This window comes from Lonchura striata, chromosome 2 (genome assembly GCF_050655825.1).
Source record: "Lonchura striata isolate lonStrDom1 chromosome 2, ASM5065582v1, whole genome shotgun sequence".
In the NCBI taxonomy this organism is placed as follows: Eukaryota; Metazoa; Chordata; class Aves; order Passeriformes; family Estrildidae; genus Lonchura; species Lonchura striata.
In genome coordinates this window covers 84,758,731-84,778,680 of record NC_140704.1, presented here as the reverse complement: position 1 = coordinate 84,778,680, position 19,950 = coordinate 84,758,731, and the positions used below count along the sequence as shown (strand labels likewise).

At 36.8% G+C, this 19,950-nt stretch overlaps 1 protein-coding gene across 6 annotated transcripts in view; it reads right to left on the bottom strand.

The window, feature by feature from the left end:
• Positions 1-19,950, bottom strand: part of CTNND2 (catenin delta 2) — a 644,065-nt gene that overhangs the window by 512,399 nt on the left and 111,716 nt on the right. For all 6 annotated transcript variants that reach the window (XM_085573606.1, XM_031503967.3, XM_031503965.3 and 3 more), the window contains exon 2: positions 15,363-15,496. In XM_085573606.1, the coding sequence (XP_085429732.1) occupies positions 15,363-15,496 (134 nt within the window). The remainder of the gene's footprint in view (positions 1-15,362; positions 15,497-19,950) is intronic.

The window sequence follows — 19,950 nt, the reverse complement described above, 5'->3', positions numbered from 1 at the left end:
CCCAGCTACCTGAAAATCACAGCTTCTTAACCACTGCCATTCCATCATGTTGTCTATGCCTCCAACCAGTTTAGAATCTTAGACTCAAGATTTTGCAACATCCATTCTGTATTGGGGATTACCAAAACAAGATACTGTTATGCAATTCTTGCAGCTCCAAGTAGGGATGTGTCTTCGTTTAAAAAGACAGGAGTCTGTGAAGGAAGGCAAGAGCCTCCCGTGAAATGGAAAAGGCAAACCTCCTCCCTCTGAATTACCACAATTTCAAAATTAAAGGGCTCTCAGGCAAAGATATGGGAATGGGAATAACAGTTCTTTACTAGGAAAAAAACTAAATTTAAAAAAAAGTAATTAGTACAAACAAAACTACTGATAGAGTCAGAAACCTGACACCCTGAGGAATCAGGGTGTTGGTAATAGTCCAGTTAAATGGTGGCTTTTCCTCCTGGAGTGGAAGATGAAATGCTGCAGAAGTAGTGATCCGTAGAAGGGGGTGTAGTTTTCTCTGAAGGTCTGGATGGAGTAGATGGGCCTGGTCTTCCTCTGGGGATCCAGCAGGGAAGATGCTGCTCCTCTGGGAATCCAGCAAAGAGACTGTCCTAATGTCCCCAAAAATGCTGATTTTTTGCATGTAGGAATGCTTGGCTCCTCCCTCCGGGTGGACCATCTCACAATGGGATGATGTAATTTCACCAGTCATGCAGTGAGTCATTCAATGGTCCATTAACAGAAGATATCTCCCCGAGGGAAACATTGTTCTTGGAAGAGATAAGAAAACTGCCCAGTTTAACAGAATACACCTGCCGCACCTCCAACAGATGGCAAATAGAATACATGCTTATCTTACAAGCCAGGACTGGATGGTAACAATTTCCTTCAGTGTGCCAGTCATGTTCTTCCTTCTAATGCAGCTCAGTACATGGCGAGTTTTGTCTGCAGTGCTGGCTCCTATTCAGTTTGACATTCTTAATGATCACAGGTCCTTTTCAGCACAGCTGTGACTCAGACAGGTGCTTCCCAGCCATGGTGTTGTTCTGCCTCAGATGCAGAATTTCAATCTGTTCTTTTTTAAAATACATGGGTTTCCTATTTGCTAAGCCCTCAGTTCATTCAAGGTCTCAGAATGATTTAAGACTGAAGCTCAATCTGGCTTTCCAAGCATCACCCTAATTTAGTATCATTCATAAATTTGCTGAGGGTGCATTCTGTTCAATTCTGTCATCCAAGTCACTGCAGAATTGAGTAGCAGGAGTGCCAGAATCACCCCTTGAGGTATATTCACTTCTTACTGTCTGATAGCTGGTCAATCAGTTAGTTGATAATATTGGTTACTACTCTTTCAGTACAGTAGTCCAAACAATTTTCAGCCCACTCAACACCCAGCCCATGCTTCCTCAGCTTACTACTGACAACAGTGTGGGAGAAGGAATCAGAAGCCTTAATAAAGTTGCAGTTTACACCACACCACATGTGCTCCCCTCATTCACAGTCAAACAAAACACTGACTGCACTGCAGAAATCTGTTCTGACTCTTTCTAGGCACATTGGCCCTTCTCATGTCTAGAAAAAAGAGGATAATGATCTCCATGATCCTCCTGGAAACTGATACTGACCTGACATTGCCTGTGCATCCCTGTACCATTCTCCTTACTTTTGTGAAGGCTGCTATAAGATTAGTCTCCTAATTCTCAGGACTTTCCTCACTGACCATGTTTCCTCTTGGATGACAGCTTCCTTGCAGTATTATTACTTAAATGAGCTCTTGTTAGTCTTGGCATAGACCCCCAAGCAGCTGAATATATCCATTTTCTACTAAACAGTCCTGAACTTCTGTCTCTGCCATGGCACTGTCCCTTGTCTGGGAACCACTGAAGAAACAAAGAAAATTTCTGCTTTTTCTATGTTTCTATGTCCAGCATTAGAATGCCTCCAACATTCAACCATGGACCTGCAAATTTCATGAGGTCCTTCTGAAAAATACTTGCTGAATCTTTTCTCATTATTTTATGCATTCACATTCAGCTCCAAGTAGGCTTTAGCCTTCCTGATTTCAATTTCCTTCCTTCAGAAAAAATGAAGGAGAAATTAAAGGCACTATATGAAGCACTACAGCAAACTTGAATTCAACTTGAAGATCATAATAAGTTTGGGAACAAACTATGTATTCTTTGAAGGAATGGTGTAGGCTATATATTCTCTGACACAAGGTATCACATATAGAAACCTTTATCCAGTAGGTAATGCAGGTGAAAAAATTTCTTAGAAGTCTCAGGGAACATTGCAGAAAAAGAAATGAGTTTTTTCTCTATAAATCAACTATTCTGAGAATGTGGGGAGGGAGGAAAGAAAAGCACAGCTCATGATAAAACTGTTTAATTTACCTGTTAAAGTGAATGGAATTGAAGTAATCTTTCCCATATTATACATTTTAGTAATTAATAGAAACGTTTTAAAAATTGCATGGCAATTTTTTATCTAAACCAATTAATCTTGAACTCCAGGGAAAAAAGGCAATATTAAACCACAACTGCAAGGACACCCTGATGCCACTATTTGATGACTTTTTCAAGCACATATGAAGAAAACAAATCTTAAAAATAAACACACCCAGCTATGAAGGTCCATATCAAAAATATTCAAATTAAAATCAGAATTATTTTAATTTGAGCCACTTGTGCATCTTTGTCAATGTTAATACAAACCTTTTTAATGTTAGCCTGAAGATTTTCACTTTTCTTTAGTCTGACCATTCACACCTCACCACAACCACTGATGAAATTTTAAACAATCTGTCTATTTCTCTATTTTCAAGTAAGGAAGATTATTAATGCAGATTATCGATCAAAGAAGTCAATTTAAAAAAATCAAACAGATTTCACAATGTGGAAATCTTCAAGAATATCTAAAATACTGAATAGAACAGACACAAATTAATATTCTTTTTTAAAAGAAGTTACTTCTCTGTATGCATAGCTGTGCACTGCTACATTAAAGAAGCCATTGACTTTATCAAAAAAAACCAAGGTAAACATTGAGATGCATAAATTAGACCACAGTAAAGGGTGCAGTTTTCCTCATAAAAGTTTTTAATTATACCTATAAATCTTGCATTATGGCTACACATTCACAATCTACCTTATTAAATAAAAGGCAAAAACAACAACAAAAAATCAAGGACTCTATGCACCATTCAAATTTAGTGTAAGAAGCTATAAGATAGCTCTTTGCATGACCACAGATTAATTGAGAGGGAGTGGACAAGTTGTCAACACAAGAAAATCAGAAGCAAAACTTTATGTGGTGTGGAAAACTGAGAAGAATAAGCTTCACATGAATCTCACCATAGACAAGATGAAAAGAGGAGGAAATGCACTTGTTTCTTTTCTGACTAAACTGATGACAACCAGCCTGATTTCTTTAAATCCTTTCATTTCCAACACATAAAAGAAACTCAATTAAATATGGCCTTTGCTAACCGAAGTGCACTAAAACTAGTAATAGTGTAAAGGTTCTCTCTTGCACAAAAGCAACCTAGCAAAGACTCTAAGTATTAGACAATTTCTCATGCTAAATATGGAAATACAGCTGCATATCACTCACACAGCACTGGTGCAGAAAGTACTTTTTTACTTGTTTTTATTTTTAAAAAATGTGGAATAAGCTGTAGTTCACTTTCTAAAAATAATGGAAAGCACTTAGTGGACTTCTCATCAGCCTTTAAATATTGATGTATTACTAAATAAGTAATTTATTTAAGTTATTAACTTAGTTCTTCTGCATTTAGATAGGCATCACTGTGGCATATGCTGCCCATTAATTTATATTTCAGTGTCTGACAGTGAATCTGGCAGGTAAAGCACAGCACTGGCAGCAATGCGAATTCACAATCAGCCAACAGGGGCTGCTTCAAACCTCAGTTTTAGCGGCCATCGGATTTACCATGGACAGCTGCTCATGCTCCAGCTGTTCGGTGCCTCATGCAGCCTCAGCGTGACAAACTTCCAGGGTAGATGCTGGTGCTGCCTTTCGGCTGTGGGGGCCATTTTGGCAAATCTCTACTGCCTGTGGTCTGCACCCCTACCTACACCACTCAACTCAGTGTGCACCACAGCGGGACACCCCGTCCACTTCCAGAGACAGAGGCCTCACCTAGTGTTATACCTGGTTCCATAATACATTTGTTGTGTGCATAGGATGAAAATACATTACTAATTTAATCTTAAGAATTTATTTACTGTTTATATAGGCCTTTAAGGACTAGTACAGAATGCGAAAATGATGTAATTTTTGGATTTTTAAAGCTCCAGCTCCACATACAGTGGTCAAAGGTTTCAGAATTATGCCCATTCACTTTGCAGACAGAGCTGCTCCTAACTCCATGCCTGTGGTTGCAGCTGTACACACAACACAACCTATCCCAGGTTCTTCCATGCCTGAAAATTTTTAGCCATAGAACAGCACCTTGGAGCTGTACCATGCCGCTACCTTACTTTCTGGCAAGAATGAGTACAGTTTGGTTGGTCACTGACACAATTTGTGCTAAACTAACAAACAAAAAACTAATCGAAAGAATCATCTATTTTTACAGTACAGGCCACTGAAAGATACAGTAAGAGAAATAGTATCTTCAATTTTCTAAGGTCTGAAACAAACAGAATAGCATAAAATGTGTTGGAACAAGTTTTCTTGTGCAAGCACTGCTTTGTGAAATAAAAAAATAGAATTTTTAAAAATAGAATTAAAAAAGAGATAATTTAAGGAGTCCATTTCACCCTTCTAAAAAAATTAGTAATCCTGTATTAATTCAAGATTACTAAATTTTGGAATGTCATAATTTTGAAGATATTAATTAATTAAACATGATTATGTTACTGGATAACAGAAGAATGCAGTAGATCTTCCATTTCATCAAACCTACTACAAAGCCAAGAATTTCCAAGTGAATCTGCTGACTTATTATGAAGAATCAGTCTTATTTATAGCATCAAATGTACTTACCCTCAAGAGGTCTGCCAACAAAAGATTCAAATAATGACCTAGATTGACAGTGAGTTGAACAAAGGTGGATCTCACTATGTACAGGAAGAAAAAGGAGGGAAAAAACTCTGTAACTACTTTGAAACATTAAAAAAATATTTTCCAGGGGCACCAGCTGTAAAACCTCAAGCACTGAGCTACTTCAGAAAATAACAATACACTAAAAATATAAACATGATTTTACCAAGATGTGTTACTCTGCTAGAATCAGACAGGGAGTGAACAAAATATTTACCACATTCAAGGCAATATACAGTACAATTCTTAAACCTACTTATTTACATCAAGACTCTGAAGATTATGAAATAGATAGAAGTGAACAGATAAAGTTGGGAAATTTTCCCATTCTGCATATGTTTTTTTCTGTAATTTCATTTTTTACTGAAAAAAATCTGTTGAAAATTGCCTAGCTATGTGACTATGAACTACAATTTTTCCTGGATGAAGGGGCTGGTAATGGTATACAAATACCTCAATTTAAATTTATTTACAGTCAGGCATATAACTGCACTGTGTTACTGTTGGGGTAGATGGATAATCATGACCACGGGATAACAGTGCAACATGAATTGAAGGTTAGAGTGATGGAATACCACACTAATCAGCAAAATTTCATTCCAGATTACTCAGATCGTTATGTTGAAGGGCACTAGAAATCCAAGTAGGGAAAGATCAACACAGACAGGAGCTAGTAATGCATAAGACATGGGACTGTCTGAAAAATGTAAAGAATAATGCCTTTTGAGAAATCCAAGAAAAACAAATGTGGCAACTAAAGGAACAGAGATGAAATTTGAGAAGTACAGCTCACATTTTGAAGCAACTAAGGAAACAGACTTAAGAAACTGAGGGAATACTAACAGAAACAAAAGCATACTCTGTATGCTGTTGAGAGATAACCAGTGGCAGGTTTTTGCTTACAAAAGTTGGTGTCACAAATTATTATTATCCAAAAAGTGCATAAATTTCTGCACAGAAGAAAACAAGATTTTCCAATTATGTATTATAAAATAAGGGGCCAAAGAGCTTTGACAGATCAAAGACACCCCCTCCCCACACAGCCCGCTACACACACAGCTTAGACACCCACAATGAAGGAATGCTCTGAGAAGATAAATAGGGGCTACATGACCTGAAGGCTCAGGGGAGAATAATGGCATGATTGATCACAAACCTTGAAAAGGAAGCCAGACTCATCTCCCTGCCAAGGGAAACCCAAGGGTGCCTTTGTTTTAGACAAACTGACTGTATCAGCAAAGAATTTTGACTGTTTGCCTAAGTGACTGTCCCTGAATGAAAGGAATGTAGACCCAGAGCAAAACAAAACTAATTTCAGGGGTTAAGTTAGTTTTAGCTAGTTTTAGCTTCTGGTTGAAATAATGTAACTTCTGTATGTACTGGATCTGCTTATAAATTATGATCCTATAACTCTAATCAAGGGTATCTTTTACTCATAAAACTATAATAGGTGTTTAGATTATTGTTTTATGCTTTTCTGCAGAGCCCAGTCATGCCCTCATGTTTTGTCTGCTGTGATTCCACCTACAGTGAGTGACTGATGAAGTCCCAGTCGAACAGCAGACTCCAGGCAAGTGGGCTGAGCTGGGACATGCCTCCTGGGAGACCTGACTCACTCCCCTGTGGCTGCCAGCCTTGAGCTCCAGAAATGCAGGACAGGTATTGGACTCAGAGGATGGTGGAGGAAGGAATATGGTTCCCACGAGGGAGCTTGCTGGATAGCTTTATGTAAATTATATGGAACTCTTAATGAACCAAATAACTCCTTTCTGAACAGAGTTGAGGCCTTCAGCTGACTTCAAAAAACACATTCCTTTCTGGGGACTGGGGGATGCTCAGCACAATGATGATGAGCTAAATAATTAAATTCCATTTATATCATATCAATTGTATGGTGCAATTGCTGCACTTCACTAACTCAATTGTGATTTGAGTGAATTGTATCACTTTCAAGTCAAAATCCCCTGTAACTTCAAGTAATGTGAAATTAATTAAACTTTTTACTATATATTAAAGAGTCCTCTACATGTATCTAAAGAACATGGTCAAAAAGTATTGCACTATGACAAGGTCTCAACAAGAAAAAAAGTTTTAAGCTGCTATCATCTCATAACTACACCTTAAAAAATACAATGAAAACTCTTAGAAAATAAAAAGGACAAAAACATCTTTGGGCCTCAGGACTTGGATTTGCTCTTTGCATAGAAAAAGAAAACTCATTCATAAAAAGTAGCAAGGAATCCCCACAAAAGTCTGGCTCCACTATTAGGCATGTTAGAGGTTATACATCTAAAGCTTTCCTCCAAAACAAAGTGAGAGAAGTTTTACCTAAAATGCAATGTTAATGCTGAGGAAAAGAATTATGAATTAAGCAATTAATTTGTCTAGAACTTTACTATGAATCTTCAAAGTAATTTTTTTAAAGAATAATGTCCTTTGCTGGACTTTTACCCCTTTACATTGGAAAGATCCTCATCAGAAGCAACTAGAATTCACCAGAAATTTCAGAGATAAACACATTTTCACCTCAGAGAAGGAAAAAGAGAAGTACATGCTCCTCATGTTGAATTTGATTTATTATGTTATTCTAAACTGGTCTATTCTTATAATAACTCTGTAACTCACAGCCTAGGTTAAAGTTATTTTGGTAGTAAAGTACCTTAACTCTGGGGTAGACTTAAGTTTAAACTTAGTTCAGCATTTCCTGGGTTCTAGGTTTCATGTATGGGGATAAACAAAATTGTAGCTTATTTTATCAAAACATAACATGAATAGAATTCAGCCTACCCCTAAAACAGTTTTACCTAGAAATACCAAAGATTTAAACTACCCACATGTAGATACAGTTTCATATAGCAGAAAATGCATCTGGACTACAAAATAATAATGTGAGAGAACACATACAAACAGATGGGGAAGCACAATAGAAGTAGTAAAGTTTTCAAAATTACAAAAGAGGAACAAAAATTGCTAAAATAATTACAAAAGTCAAATCTCCTTCAAAAATCCCATATAAAATTTAAGTTTTAAGAGCAAGCTGCATTAAAAACACTGGCAAGACAACTTAAAGGAAACGGGGTCACTGTGGAATCTGGAAAGTGCTCTTTAGTAGTTCTTTTCATTTCCCAAGAAGACAGAAGAAATAAAAGCAATCACTAACTGAAACCTTCAGAGATTTGCCTTTTACAAGCAATTTTCTCTGTAATATTCTCTGTAGAAGAGGTGTGATGGTTTTGAAAGCCATAGAACTCAAGTCTAAAATATTCTCTATGCAAATGGAAATTATTGTTGATGGATATTGCCTAATTCAAGTGTAGAAAGAGGAAAATGCTGAAATCAGGTTAGATAGCTAAGCCTCATAAAGATTGTCATTTGCTTTTACAGAAGGAAGTGGAGCAGAGCTGTGGGAGACACAGCCAAAACTTCTGTCCCCCTGAAAAACTATATAGGCCTATTATGTTGGGCTTTCTCAAGAATTCCAAATATTACAGCAAAGTTGATTAAATTCATAGCCTGAAGTATGTTTATAACAGCCATGCTAAAAAAGCCCAACACTTGCAAACAAGCTGACACATTGACTCAACTGCCCTTCACCAAAAGGGACAGCAACACACTCGACCTCCAAAAACCCAAAGCTGCAATTTCATTTTTTAATATTTCCAACACACTCACCTCCCCAGCAGCAATCCCCACATGGCTGCAGAATTTTGTGTTTGCCAGTGCAACAAAGGAAGATGTGTTAGAAAGGAAAAGGCGCAACTTGACTTTTAAGCATTTTAAGCTCAGATCTACCTGTCGAGGGACTTTGAGGTGAAATAAAGACTCTCTTCCACTAAAGAAGTTAAAAAAGTTAAAAAAGTCAGGTTTAGGAGTAAAAATATTTTATGTTTAAAGAAGCCCTAATGAATGATACCAGAGAGAAAGTAATCAAAAAGTTATAAATGCAATATATTAAAATGTTAAAAATGTCATATACTAAAATTTAAATTATTTTGCATTGAGATCAATATTATTACTTTCTTAGGGTGTCTTTATTCCAAGTTTGAAATTATTCCACTACTGGCAAAAAATAAGCTAAGGCAGAAGTGCTTTTGGATTACCAAAAGCATGTTCATATACTGGCTGTCTGATAAGAAAGGATACTTTGCCTTTCTTTGTGATGGCCTTTATTAATGCTTTAAATTAGCATTAGACTGAGATGTGGCTAAGTGGTTTTCTAGCCAGCTTCTCTGAAATTCATGGCTTTGAAATATTAATTTTACAACATTACTTCAAGTCAAAATAGTGTCATATTTAACTCTAATTTTATTCTGATAATTAGCATTTTCTTCCCTCTCTTCAAAGATGGTTTTGCTGGGAGGATATGTTGCCTCAATACTATTCGATCATACTAAATCTCTGCAGAAACCTTTCGACTTCCAGCTCATTTAAAACTATCCCAAAAATATTTTGGATTAACATTGCAATCTTTTATCAGTGAAGCAATTTTTAGTTTCTTCATACTGCATCTCCTATGGCTACAGGGCCTTTGGCACAACATAAGAGCTACAGTTCTGAACATTAATAACTCTTGCTTGTTGAGTTCTCCAGTCTTGTTAACTTCTGTTTCCTGAGAAGCACAACACATATACACTCACGGTTTCTCCAAAGAGCTGTATGAAAGCAGTCCCAGACTAAATTAAGAGCCTGAGTATCTTGTGGAGCAGGCTATATTACATGATTTCCTGTCATTTTGAGACTGTTGTAACAAACAGAACAACACCATGTATTTGAGAAGGCTTCTCACTCTTATTTTTGCAGCACACTGTCTTTTTATACCTTCTCACAAAGTTTATGCCTATTTATCAGCTACAATAAATCAACATAATGTTTCTTATGGTGTAAGTTGGTCTCCACCATTGTTTTGCACTAAAATCTAACTGCAAGCCCCTTGTTCATCTCTTCTCCTCTGTTTCCACGCCAATGACCTTGATAGAACTTCTTTCAGGGAAAAAGGCAACTCTTATCAGCTTCTCTCCTTCAACTAACTCTTTCTGACTCACAGACCAGCTGTGAGCCCCCTCCACAATTTCCTTCTTCAACAGACAATGTGATGGTGTTCTTCAAAACTTCTCCACTCACGTTGCCATTTCCAGTAGTGGAGTTGTACATCTCAAAAGCAATTCCCATCAACCTGAAGATGTATCTGGGAAGCACCAGCTGTACTCCAAAGCTTCATATTTCAATAATGTGTTGATCCATTCAGCAACTTAGAAGCATGGGATCCACTGTACAGACCTGTGCTATTCTAGAGCATATCATAAAGCTGGGTCCAGTTCTTGTCTTAAATCAATATATTAATAAAAATAGAAGAGGAATATCTCTCTTGAATACTTTAAAACCCAACTGGAAACAAGGGACTTCTATAACTAAGGAAGTGAATATATTGACATGCCGCTTAAGAGAAACTATGAAAGGAATATCTATTGATTGTCTAGAATTAGCATTGGTTTGAACTTTTAAAGGCAGAAACAGAGCCTGCTGTTTGAGGGCAAGACATGACCATATCATAATTGAACCTACTTAGAAAACCTCCTGAACACTTGATACTACTAGAGTAATTAGTGGTATCCAAAAAGAAAGAATGGGGTTTTATTTTGGTGAATATTTTATATTACAATATAGCATGCATTATATTAGGGAAAACAGTAATTCTGTAATCAGACTGAGGGCCCAAAACTTGAATGACTCTATGAAATATCATGACCTACTGGTCAGACTAGATGATTTAACATCTCCTCTGGACTTAAGGCCATAAAAAAAAATAGTCTGAATTGAAACATTCATCTAGATATGGGTTTTTTTCCCTAAAACTTCAGTCATCATATAAAGACATGAGAAACACAACCTGGCAGACCAAAGAAAAAAAAAATTTTGAACTCCTACAGCCATTTCTATCTGCAGTTTTGCTTACACATACCTATATAAGATGTGCATGGCATACATAACCCTGTTTGCAAAGCATACTAACACCTAATGTAAAAGTTTACTTAAGTCAGATATATTGCACTTATTTAATACTGACATTAATGATAACACTTAGTAGTAATTGTCCTGTATGTGATTTTTAATATAGTTTCAAACCATAATTTTTTGACAAATAGTAGCTTTCTAGTGGAAAAATAGTAAATATTAAAAGCAACATAAGCCATTTTAGGAAAAAAAACCCACATCTTACAAAGACAAAAAACCCCCAAACAACCCAACCCAAAAAACCACAACCAAAAGCCACCAGCAACCATAAAAACCAGACTTCTGTATTCTCTGGAATCAGCAATATAATTTAAAGAACATATCAATCACTACTTATTTGAACAGTGTGAGAAATATTTCAAAAGGATTAGTCTAACCATTTTTCTTGAAAGAGTGAAATTAAGAAAGGTAACTGGAAACAAGTATCTTTATTTGAAATAGGTACATATAAAAAAGATTCAAAATAAATATTAAACATTGGCACAACTTCATCTTTGCATAAGTTTTCTGAAATTGAAAGCTGTTCTCTGAAACAGACTACTACTAAGATGCTAAAGGAATCTAAGCCACAAAGAAAATAAAATAGATGCATGATGATATTTCTAACTTGAAAATAGCTGTTCGTACTTCAAGATGGATCTTACTCCTAGGAAATTAATTTATCTCATCATTTCCAAGTGTTCCTATAAAAATAAAATCTGCCAAAACAAGCCTCTGCTAGGTCACTACAATTCCCCTCAGCTTCCAAGGAAGCAGTTTTCTGTATGCTAAGAACCAAGTACTGTGAATCACATATGCCTGGAGACTTCCAGGAAAAGCATCAGCTTCATTATATATTTACTCAAAAGGTTCCCCAGCAGCCATTTCCACTTTCAAAAGAACATCAACAATAGCTCTCTTCCCAGGATATTTTTTAACAGGTAGGCTCAGAAGTCTCTTTTGCAGGTGGAAATTCCCAATCAGAAGCACACCATACTTCTTGCAGAAGTAGTTGCATCTATCATATAAATTAAGAGTCCTAATATCTCACTTTTTTGTCAAAGTTTTCCCATATTTACTGATACCAAACCAAACGACAAAATGCAAAGAGAAATGGCCTTATGTTTTATAAAACCTGTGAAGCATTAGGCCAAAAGAGTTTGCCAGCATATCATAAAAAAGAAAGAAAAAACCTCCTTCTTCATACATTTCATGGAAAACTGAAATTATACCTTTATTGGTTGATTCCTCTTTAAAGAACTTGATGCTGTCTAAAAAACTCAAACAAAAACCACATGAAAAAAAAACCCAAAACAACAGCTTTCATTTTCACAGAATTATTTACTATTTCTCTTCATAAAACAGCTAAGCCAAAGGTCACTGACTGGCATCTCATGGTTTCTTAGCCATATGGTAAATACTTCTGACCTTGCCTCCAGCAGTGCTGTCTAACCTTAAGAAAGTTCACAGCAAGGGATAAAGAATGGATTCAAGTTCCATATCTATCAGTTCTGAGTAGCATTGATGAAGTCTGAAATCCAAACATGAATCAGCACACTTGACCAGAGTTACAGCACAAATGAAATGGACTATATTTTAAAGCAAGGAGTTCTGCATTTGCATTTCCCAAAATCAACCTAACTCCTCAACAGCAAAATACAGGTTTCTATTTCTCTTTTGACAGATACCCTCAGCTTGAAAAGCATGTGGCTAAATCTTCTTATTGAGTCATGACAATCATGTGTGTCACATTACATCTGACATAGCAAGCACAATTTTTTGCCCCAATAAAATTTTTTGACCAAATAAATCAGTTCTGCAAAATGTGACAGCACAGAAATATGTGTTTTTCAAAGCACAGCAAAACTTTAAATTTTCTGATACATCATATAAGTTTCACATAGGAGATTCAAGTAAAGCAAATAATTACATTTATTACCACTTCTCTGTGCCATTCATGTATCCTGCCCTCTTCAAAGATTGCAAAAGACTTTTTTCAGTATCACAGATACCACAGTTTATTACCATCACTAAGTGACAATGTTCTATTTATTTTATGAGAAGTAACACATGAAGTTACCCCAGGTGTTCCATGGGAAAAATGCAAGGAAACATTTTAAAGCTAAGCATCAGCACAGAAAAAGAAAATGTAATACACTTGATTAGTTGAAAACCATCCTAATTATGACTGATATGTTGAAAAACACCTTAATTTCTCAATATTGACAGTACTTTTGAATAATTGTATATGTGTAACTCTAGTTATAATTTTGGCTACAGTAAAAGAGCATGTAGAGCAAAATCACATACCAGACAGTAAAGTAATTCTTTCCTTCTTCTAAAATGCAGGTGGCTACCCATTTGAACAGCCAGTTAGAAACGTAACTTCATTTACTCCAATAATGGATAATCAGTGCAATGTATTTAATCTGTCTGAAGACCAGGATTGCGGCATTACCTAGAATTTTTTCAACACAGCATTAAATAATGGAAGTGTGTCAAAACGCACAATCTTGTGGGGAAAAAGAAATTTCTGGAAAGGAGGTTTGGTTGGGGGGGGGGGGTGGGGGTTTATTATTATTATTATTAGTCGTAGTAGTAGTAGTAGTACTACTTGTTTTTGAGCTTAGTACAGCCTTCCAGCTTCAAGATAGGTCTGGCTAGAGATACTGGCCAAGAAGCAAATTTCCTTAAGAGAACACCTGTTAAATTTTGATACCTCGTATAACAATAGCTCAAGACATTATCTTTTTAGTCAGCAGTACCTTAGGTTATCTGGCTAGGCTGTTCTTGGTGATAAGTGAATGCAGAACTACTTTATTACAGTCTCCTTTCTGCTGTGGTTCACAGGAATCAGAAATAACTTTGCTAAAATATTACCACTTGAAATCCTTTTCACCAATGGATTCAGCAGCAATTTCCTCTGGTACTCTATTGATTTATAGGGGCAGGAGGTTCATTTGTAAAACACATAACCAGGTATAAACTAGTGAAAATCACAACACCAAACAGAGAAGCTCTTTTCACTATTCCATACTGCAATTCACATTCCAACATGCAGATATATCTTCTTTCTCTGTAACCTCCCTGTACACTTTTTCACCATCAAAGAGTCAAAAAGTAAGGCAGGTATTTTTCTACAAAATATCCAGTGGCACAGGCTGAAACACAGGTACATGCCCAAGAAATATCATTGAGATGGAAGAGAATACAAACATCTCAACCATTGCAATTTTCAATTCCAATGATGTGCCATAAATCTCTGGACAAAACTCCACATTATAATATTTCATTTTTGCACTCCTCTCTTCAGAACAGAAAATATTACTAACTTCTACCATCCAAAAGAGAGAAGTGGCATATAACAAAAAAATTAAGGAAGAGCAATGTTATAATTTTTATAAAACCTCTAAGACTCATGAGCTATTACTCCAGTACTTAGACATATCATAAGCTGAATTAATGCATTAATTTAAATCAAGAACCAGTGAATGTCTTTGGCAGGGAAAGATCAGTACTTGATAAAGGAAGAACCAACTTAAACACCTTCAGCAAGGACAAAGCTGACTAAAAGCAGCTGATTTTAATGTCTCTCATTGGAATTCCTGTTGATGCTGTCGAACCAAAGAAGGTAGCGACAAAGACCAGTTGTTTGCATTAACTGAAATATTAACCATCTCCTAAAGTACAAAAAGGCACTAAAAGCAAAATCTCTGACATTCAGCCCACAAAAATTTACATTAAAATGTCCAAGCTTGTCTTATTAGCATCAAGCAGACCATCGCACTGAAGAACCTCTTCCTTGAAAATGTCTAATATTTTTGTTTTAATCATCCAAAACTGAGTGCCTCTTTCTATACCCAGTTTTGCCCTGAGATAATCTCACAGCAGGTTTTACACAAAACCCCCAAAAACATGTATATAAATTTTTAAATCCTAGGGCTCTTACTAATCCTTTCAAAATTTTATAATAAAACATCTTCTCCACAATCCATTTGTCTATAAGTCTTATATGCCAGTATACTGTAACTCCACATGCAGACTCCCAATAATAAAAGGAGAGATGTCAGAAAACCACCATCCACAGTAAGGTGTGAAAGTGGAGAATAAAATGAGCAATTCAATTAAACTATATTAAATTAACTGTAGGAAAGCTTACAGAAAGTATACTAAGAGATGAAGAAATTGTTAATATTCTTTGTGATAAGCATTATTCAGAAATAAATTATTCAGATATCAGCAATGAAAAATTTGTAAAAACAACCGCAGTAAATCATACTATTGTTTTCCAGCCTACAAGTGCATCACTTGCCTACCTGTTCTTTGACTGAAGCTAGAATGGCAGAGGTTGTCTCAGTTTCAGAGCCATCACCATTGGATGTGTTCAACACAGGACTAAGGGAACTTGTCTTGTCAGAAGACGAGGGCTGGTCTGGAACAGGCATAGTTTCTGCAGATCATGGAAAAATAAAACCATGAATTTGTTATCATAAACCTGATAAATATTCACATAAATACAAGAATCATAACACTCATTTAAAGTAAAATTTATAGAATATGCTTCTGTTCTGTACTGTAGAATATATCACTCATTTAAAACATAAACAGTTTCTGAATTAAAAAAAAAATATGCATTTATCTCCTAGTCTTACTATGAAATAGTTATCATCAGTACATTTGAGAGGATTCAAATAATTTATAGCTGTGATTTTTTTCAGAATTCCAGTGGCAGCTTAGAGCATAAAATTACAGTATCATGAAAGTAATGAATCATGAAACGCTTTGCAAAGAGAAAACCCAAAAATCATACATGAGAGAAATATAAACTATCTAGTGTTTCCTTGCTAACACACATTTTTATTTAATATATATTATATTTTAAGCCTAGATAACTTTCATACACTTTCTTCTAGTCTAGAAGGTGGTTTTGCCAACATTTTATCTGAGTATTTTTATGTAAAACAGCACATCAGTTGTTAAGCCACTGGTAAGATCTCTTACCAATAAAAAAAGAAAAAAAAAAAAGAAGAGTGTTAGCATTTGATGGCATTTCTAGCATTTATTTTCAGAGAGCAAAACAGTAGTGTGGCTGTGGAATGATTTATCTGTCTGATGGATAAGCTATAGTGCAGTATCTCTGTTTAAATGTCACTATAGGCACATCTCCAGAGATAGACATGTTGTGCCACATTCCAGAAGTAACGAAGCAGAGAGGCAGCTTGCATGGTGATGCACAGGCATGATAGGATAAAATTGTGTTCTTGTGGGAGCTGGCCAGAATCATTCTGTGCAAGAGAAGTGGCCCACAGGCTGCCAGCTGGGTGAGCCTCATAAAGAGCAGTGGGGATATTCAGAGTAGTCATCACTTGCATAAGAAGCAAAAGTCCTGCCTTGGCTGTATTCTGCTAAAATATATAATAATAGAGCTTTTTCTAGAAGAAGTGAGAAGACTGAAAACAGTAGAAAAGGGTAGCTGGTAAAAACAAATATAAAATTCAACACCCAGCCCAGGCATCCCTGCATCAGTATGCCATAGAAATTAGAGCTCTAAAAGAAGGGAAAATTACATTCTATAAAGCTTTGTCTCTAAAGCCACAATGCTGCCCAAAAAGACACAGCTGGCCCAGCTGGGTAGCATTTTCCCAAAGCTTCCTGAAGCTCAAGACACTGGCATACATATGCAAGACAAAAACATGAAAACAGATTATTCATAAAATAGACAGCTATTTGTTAGAAGAAAAATCTCTCTAAATCTCAGGCTAGGCTAGTTTATATATTGAAGAATGTGGTTATATATAATTTTACTTAAAGAAGCTACATATTTTCATACAGCTTACTTTTTGTAAGTAAGTCTTGTTGACAATACCAAATCTTTGGCTCTGGTAATGCCCTTGCTTCAGACACAAACATTATTTGAAGTTAAACTAGGAAACCCTGGGGGACATACCTGCCTTCTATCACAAGTGCAAGCAGACCAAACAAGCCTTGTTAATAATTCCGATACCTCAATCTAAAAGGACTTCTTGAATTATATTTTCTTGGTTTCTTTTAACAAAAGTACTGGCTTCTGTTATAGGAATTTAACTAATTTGTGACATACAATTAAACTTGCTGCTGTCTTGTAAAGTACCAGAGAAAAGACATGTAGGCACACACATATAAATCTTTCTCCTGTTATCTTGTTTTCAAACAAACTAGTTCTTTTATTTTCTTAGTAAATTAATAATTACATTATCATAGTAGAAACAAAAGTAGTTTTCTTTTTGGTATGGTAATTTACATACAAAAAAAAATTACAAATGGCTTAATAATTCATTTTATTGCCTGATAGTTAATTTTGTAGAGTGATATTTGCAGAAATCACTGTAATGCAACACTCCTTGCTATCAACTCCATTACCTGTGAAATCTGAAGGAGCCCACGGGATGTAAGCACATGAGCAAGGACCAGCGCAGCAGTCCCACCTCACAAAATGTTTGCCCTAGCATATCTAAAGTGTATTTGAGAGGGACTGCAAGGCTGCATGGCCAACAGGGAAGCCACTCTGTGAGCAAAAAGATCCTACTGGTACAACAACAACAGTTTATGTGAGCTCAAAACAATTACATCCATGAGACACAGGCAGCAACTGTCTGCTGCTATTGTTAACTTCTTTTAGGGTTACATTCAATTTTAGTAAATTTTAATTTTTACACTGTAAGTTTTTTGAAAACTCTGTTTTCACCAAAAAAATGCTTCAATAACTGCTTTAGTAATCTACATTTGCAAACATCAGTTTAAATGGAAAAAAATCTGATTACATAATCAACTACTGTCCTAAATTGTAGTTGCCTCAAATAGGTTCAATATCTGGACAGTAGCTAACATTCTGCAATCACTGCATGTTTCCATAATTTTTTTTTTTTTTTTTTTTTTAATATAGATATTAAAGGAGAAGGAAAGAAAAAGAGAAAAAAAAGGCATGCTGCACATGTCCTCTTCATCTAGAAACAGAGTAATCAAAATAAATGTCTCTGACATTAAATAAATCTTTTGTGCCCCTATTAAAATATTTCTTCTGGACAAAGAATATAATTTCAAGCATCTATCACATGAGTTCATTTATTACTACAGTTCTTCAAGGGGAAAGATTGCAGCCAATAGCATTTAGTAGGCCAGTGTCCCTGGATCTACAGGTTTGTGATATCCAGCTGAACTGTTAATATTATAGACTCTAACAGTCACTTTTTCATTATATAAATTTGTATGAGAAATACCATACAGAAAGGAAACACAGAATGAATTTTCACAAGCAACAGAAACAACTGTACTGAAGGTACAGTAGATTTAAAAAAACATGACTCAGCAACATGAAATAGAGTTTCAACAGCAAACATCAACACTCACATTTGCACACCTGCTCAGAAATGAACTTTTAATTTAGCTCAGTCTTCGGCATAACAAATTTTACATTCTCAGGTTTCAGTGGGACCTAAAACTGCTAGTACTGTGGAATTACAAAAAATATGGTCGAAATGAGTGTCTGCACCCCTAACCCACTACCAAATCTCTAGATAAGGCAGATTTTTTTTCTGTCATTTCACATATTTAACACACAGAACCAGTCCTGCACAGCCTCTCTCACTGCAGCCTCTCTTAGCCACCTCCCTCTGCACCAGGCTCCACTGGCCTTATCAGTAGAAAACTTGCTTTGCTGTTTAATATAATGTGTTGAATCTTCATTCTATCAGTTGTCTTCAGAAAAGCATTTTCCCACATAATGATAATGAACATAGTACCTTTCCTTCCTCTCTGGCTTCCCTTCTCTAAAAAAGCCACCCCAATTCTTTTTATTTTTCATCATAAAGTAAGTTGGCTGATAGCCTTTTAACCCATACTCCTGGGAACTTAGCACCAAAAACAAAGGGAACGTTACAGGGAGTAGAAGAGGAAAAATAAAAGCTGAGCAGCTTAAGAGAGTACACCATAACTGAGTTACTACTATAAATAACTTGGTTACATTTAATCTCCACAATAGCAACACTATTTTCTATCTGTGCCACAAAATCACAGATGAAATTCTGTAAGTCAGAGCATAAACAGACTCCTGAGAGAACTGAATTAAAATCTTAGGCGATCATAGACAGATGAACAGGGAAAATACTACCAGCCTTTTGGGAACATACTGGGAAGTCAGACATAAATAATTCATGGCTTCCCGTATTCCAAAGCGCTGGCAACATTCTGCCTAGAGTTTGACCCTTTAATTTTTTTTTTTTCTTCCTGTCCTTCTGAGAGCATCTAAAAACTTCATCTCACCTTAACGAAAAAAAACCTACAGCGCTGTAAATCCAGACGAGACCATCCTCTCCCCGGCTGGATGCAGCTGTCCTGGTGCCGGCTCTGCCGGGGCTGCCGGGCCGGCCCCAGCGCAGGGCACGGCTGAGCCCCTCAGCCCCGGGGAAAGCCTGGGCAAGGCAGGGCAAAACTCTGCCCGGCAGCCAGGGCTGAGCGAGGAACAGCGAGAGAGAAACAGCCCTGAGAGCCCCGAGGGGACAGCGGAAGCGGGGCCGGGACAGGAGGGAGCCGGCAGGGATGGCCCTGCAGGGATGGGCAGGAGAGATCCGGCAGGGATGGCCCTGCGGCCCCACGTTGGAACAGGGCTCATGTGAGAAGAAGCCCTGTAGAAAGCTGCCTGGCATAAATGGACCTGCCACCTGAACACAATCCCAGGTGGCCAAGAAGGTCAATGACATCCTGGCCTGTATCAGCAATAGTGTGGCCAGCAGGACCTGGGAAGTGATTGCCACACTGTGCTTGGCATCAGTGAGGGCACCACGAATCCTATGTCCAATTCTTGGCCCCTCACAGCAAGATGGACATTGAGGTGCTGGAGTGAGTCCAGAGCAGCTGAGGGGGCTGGGG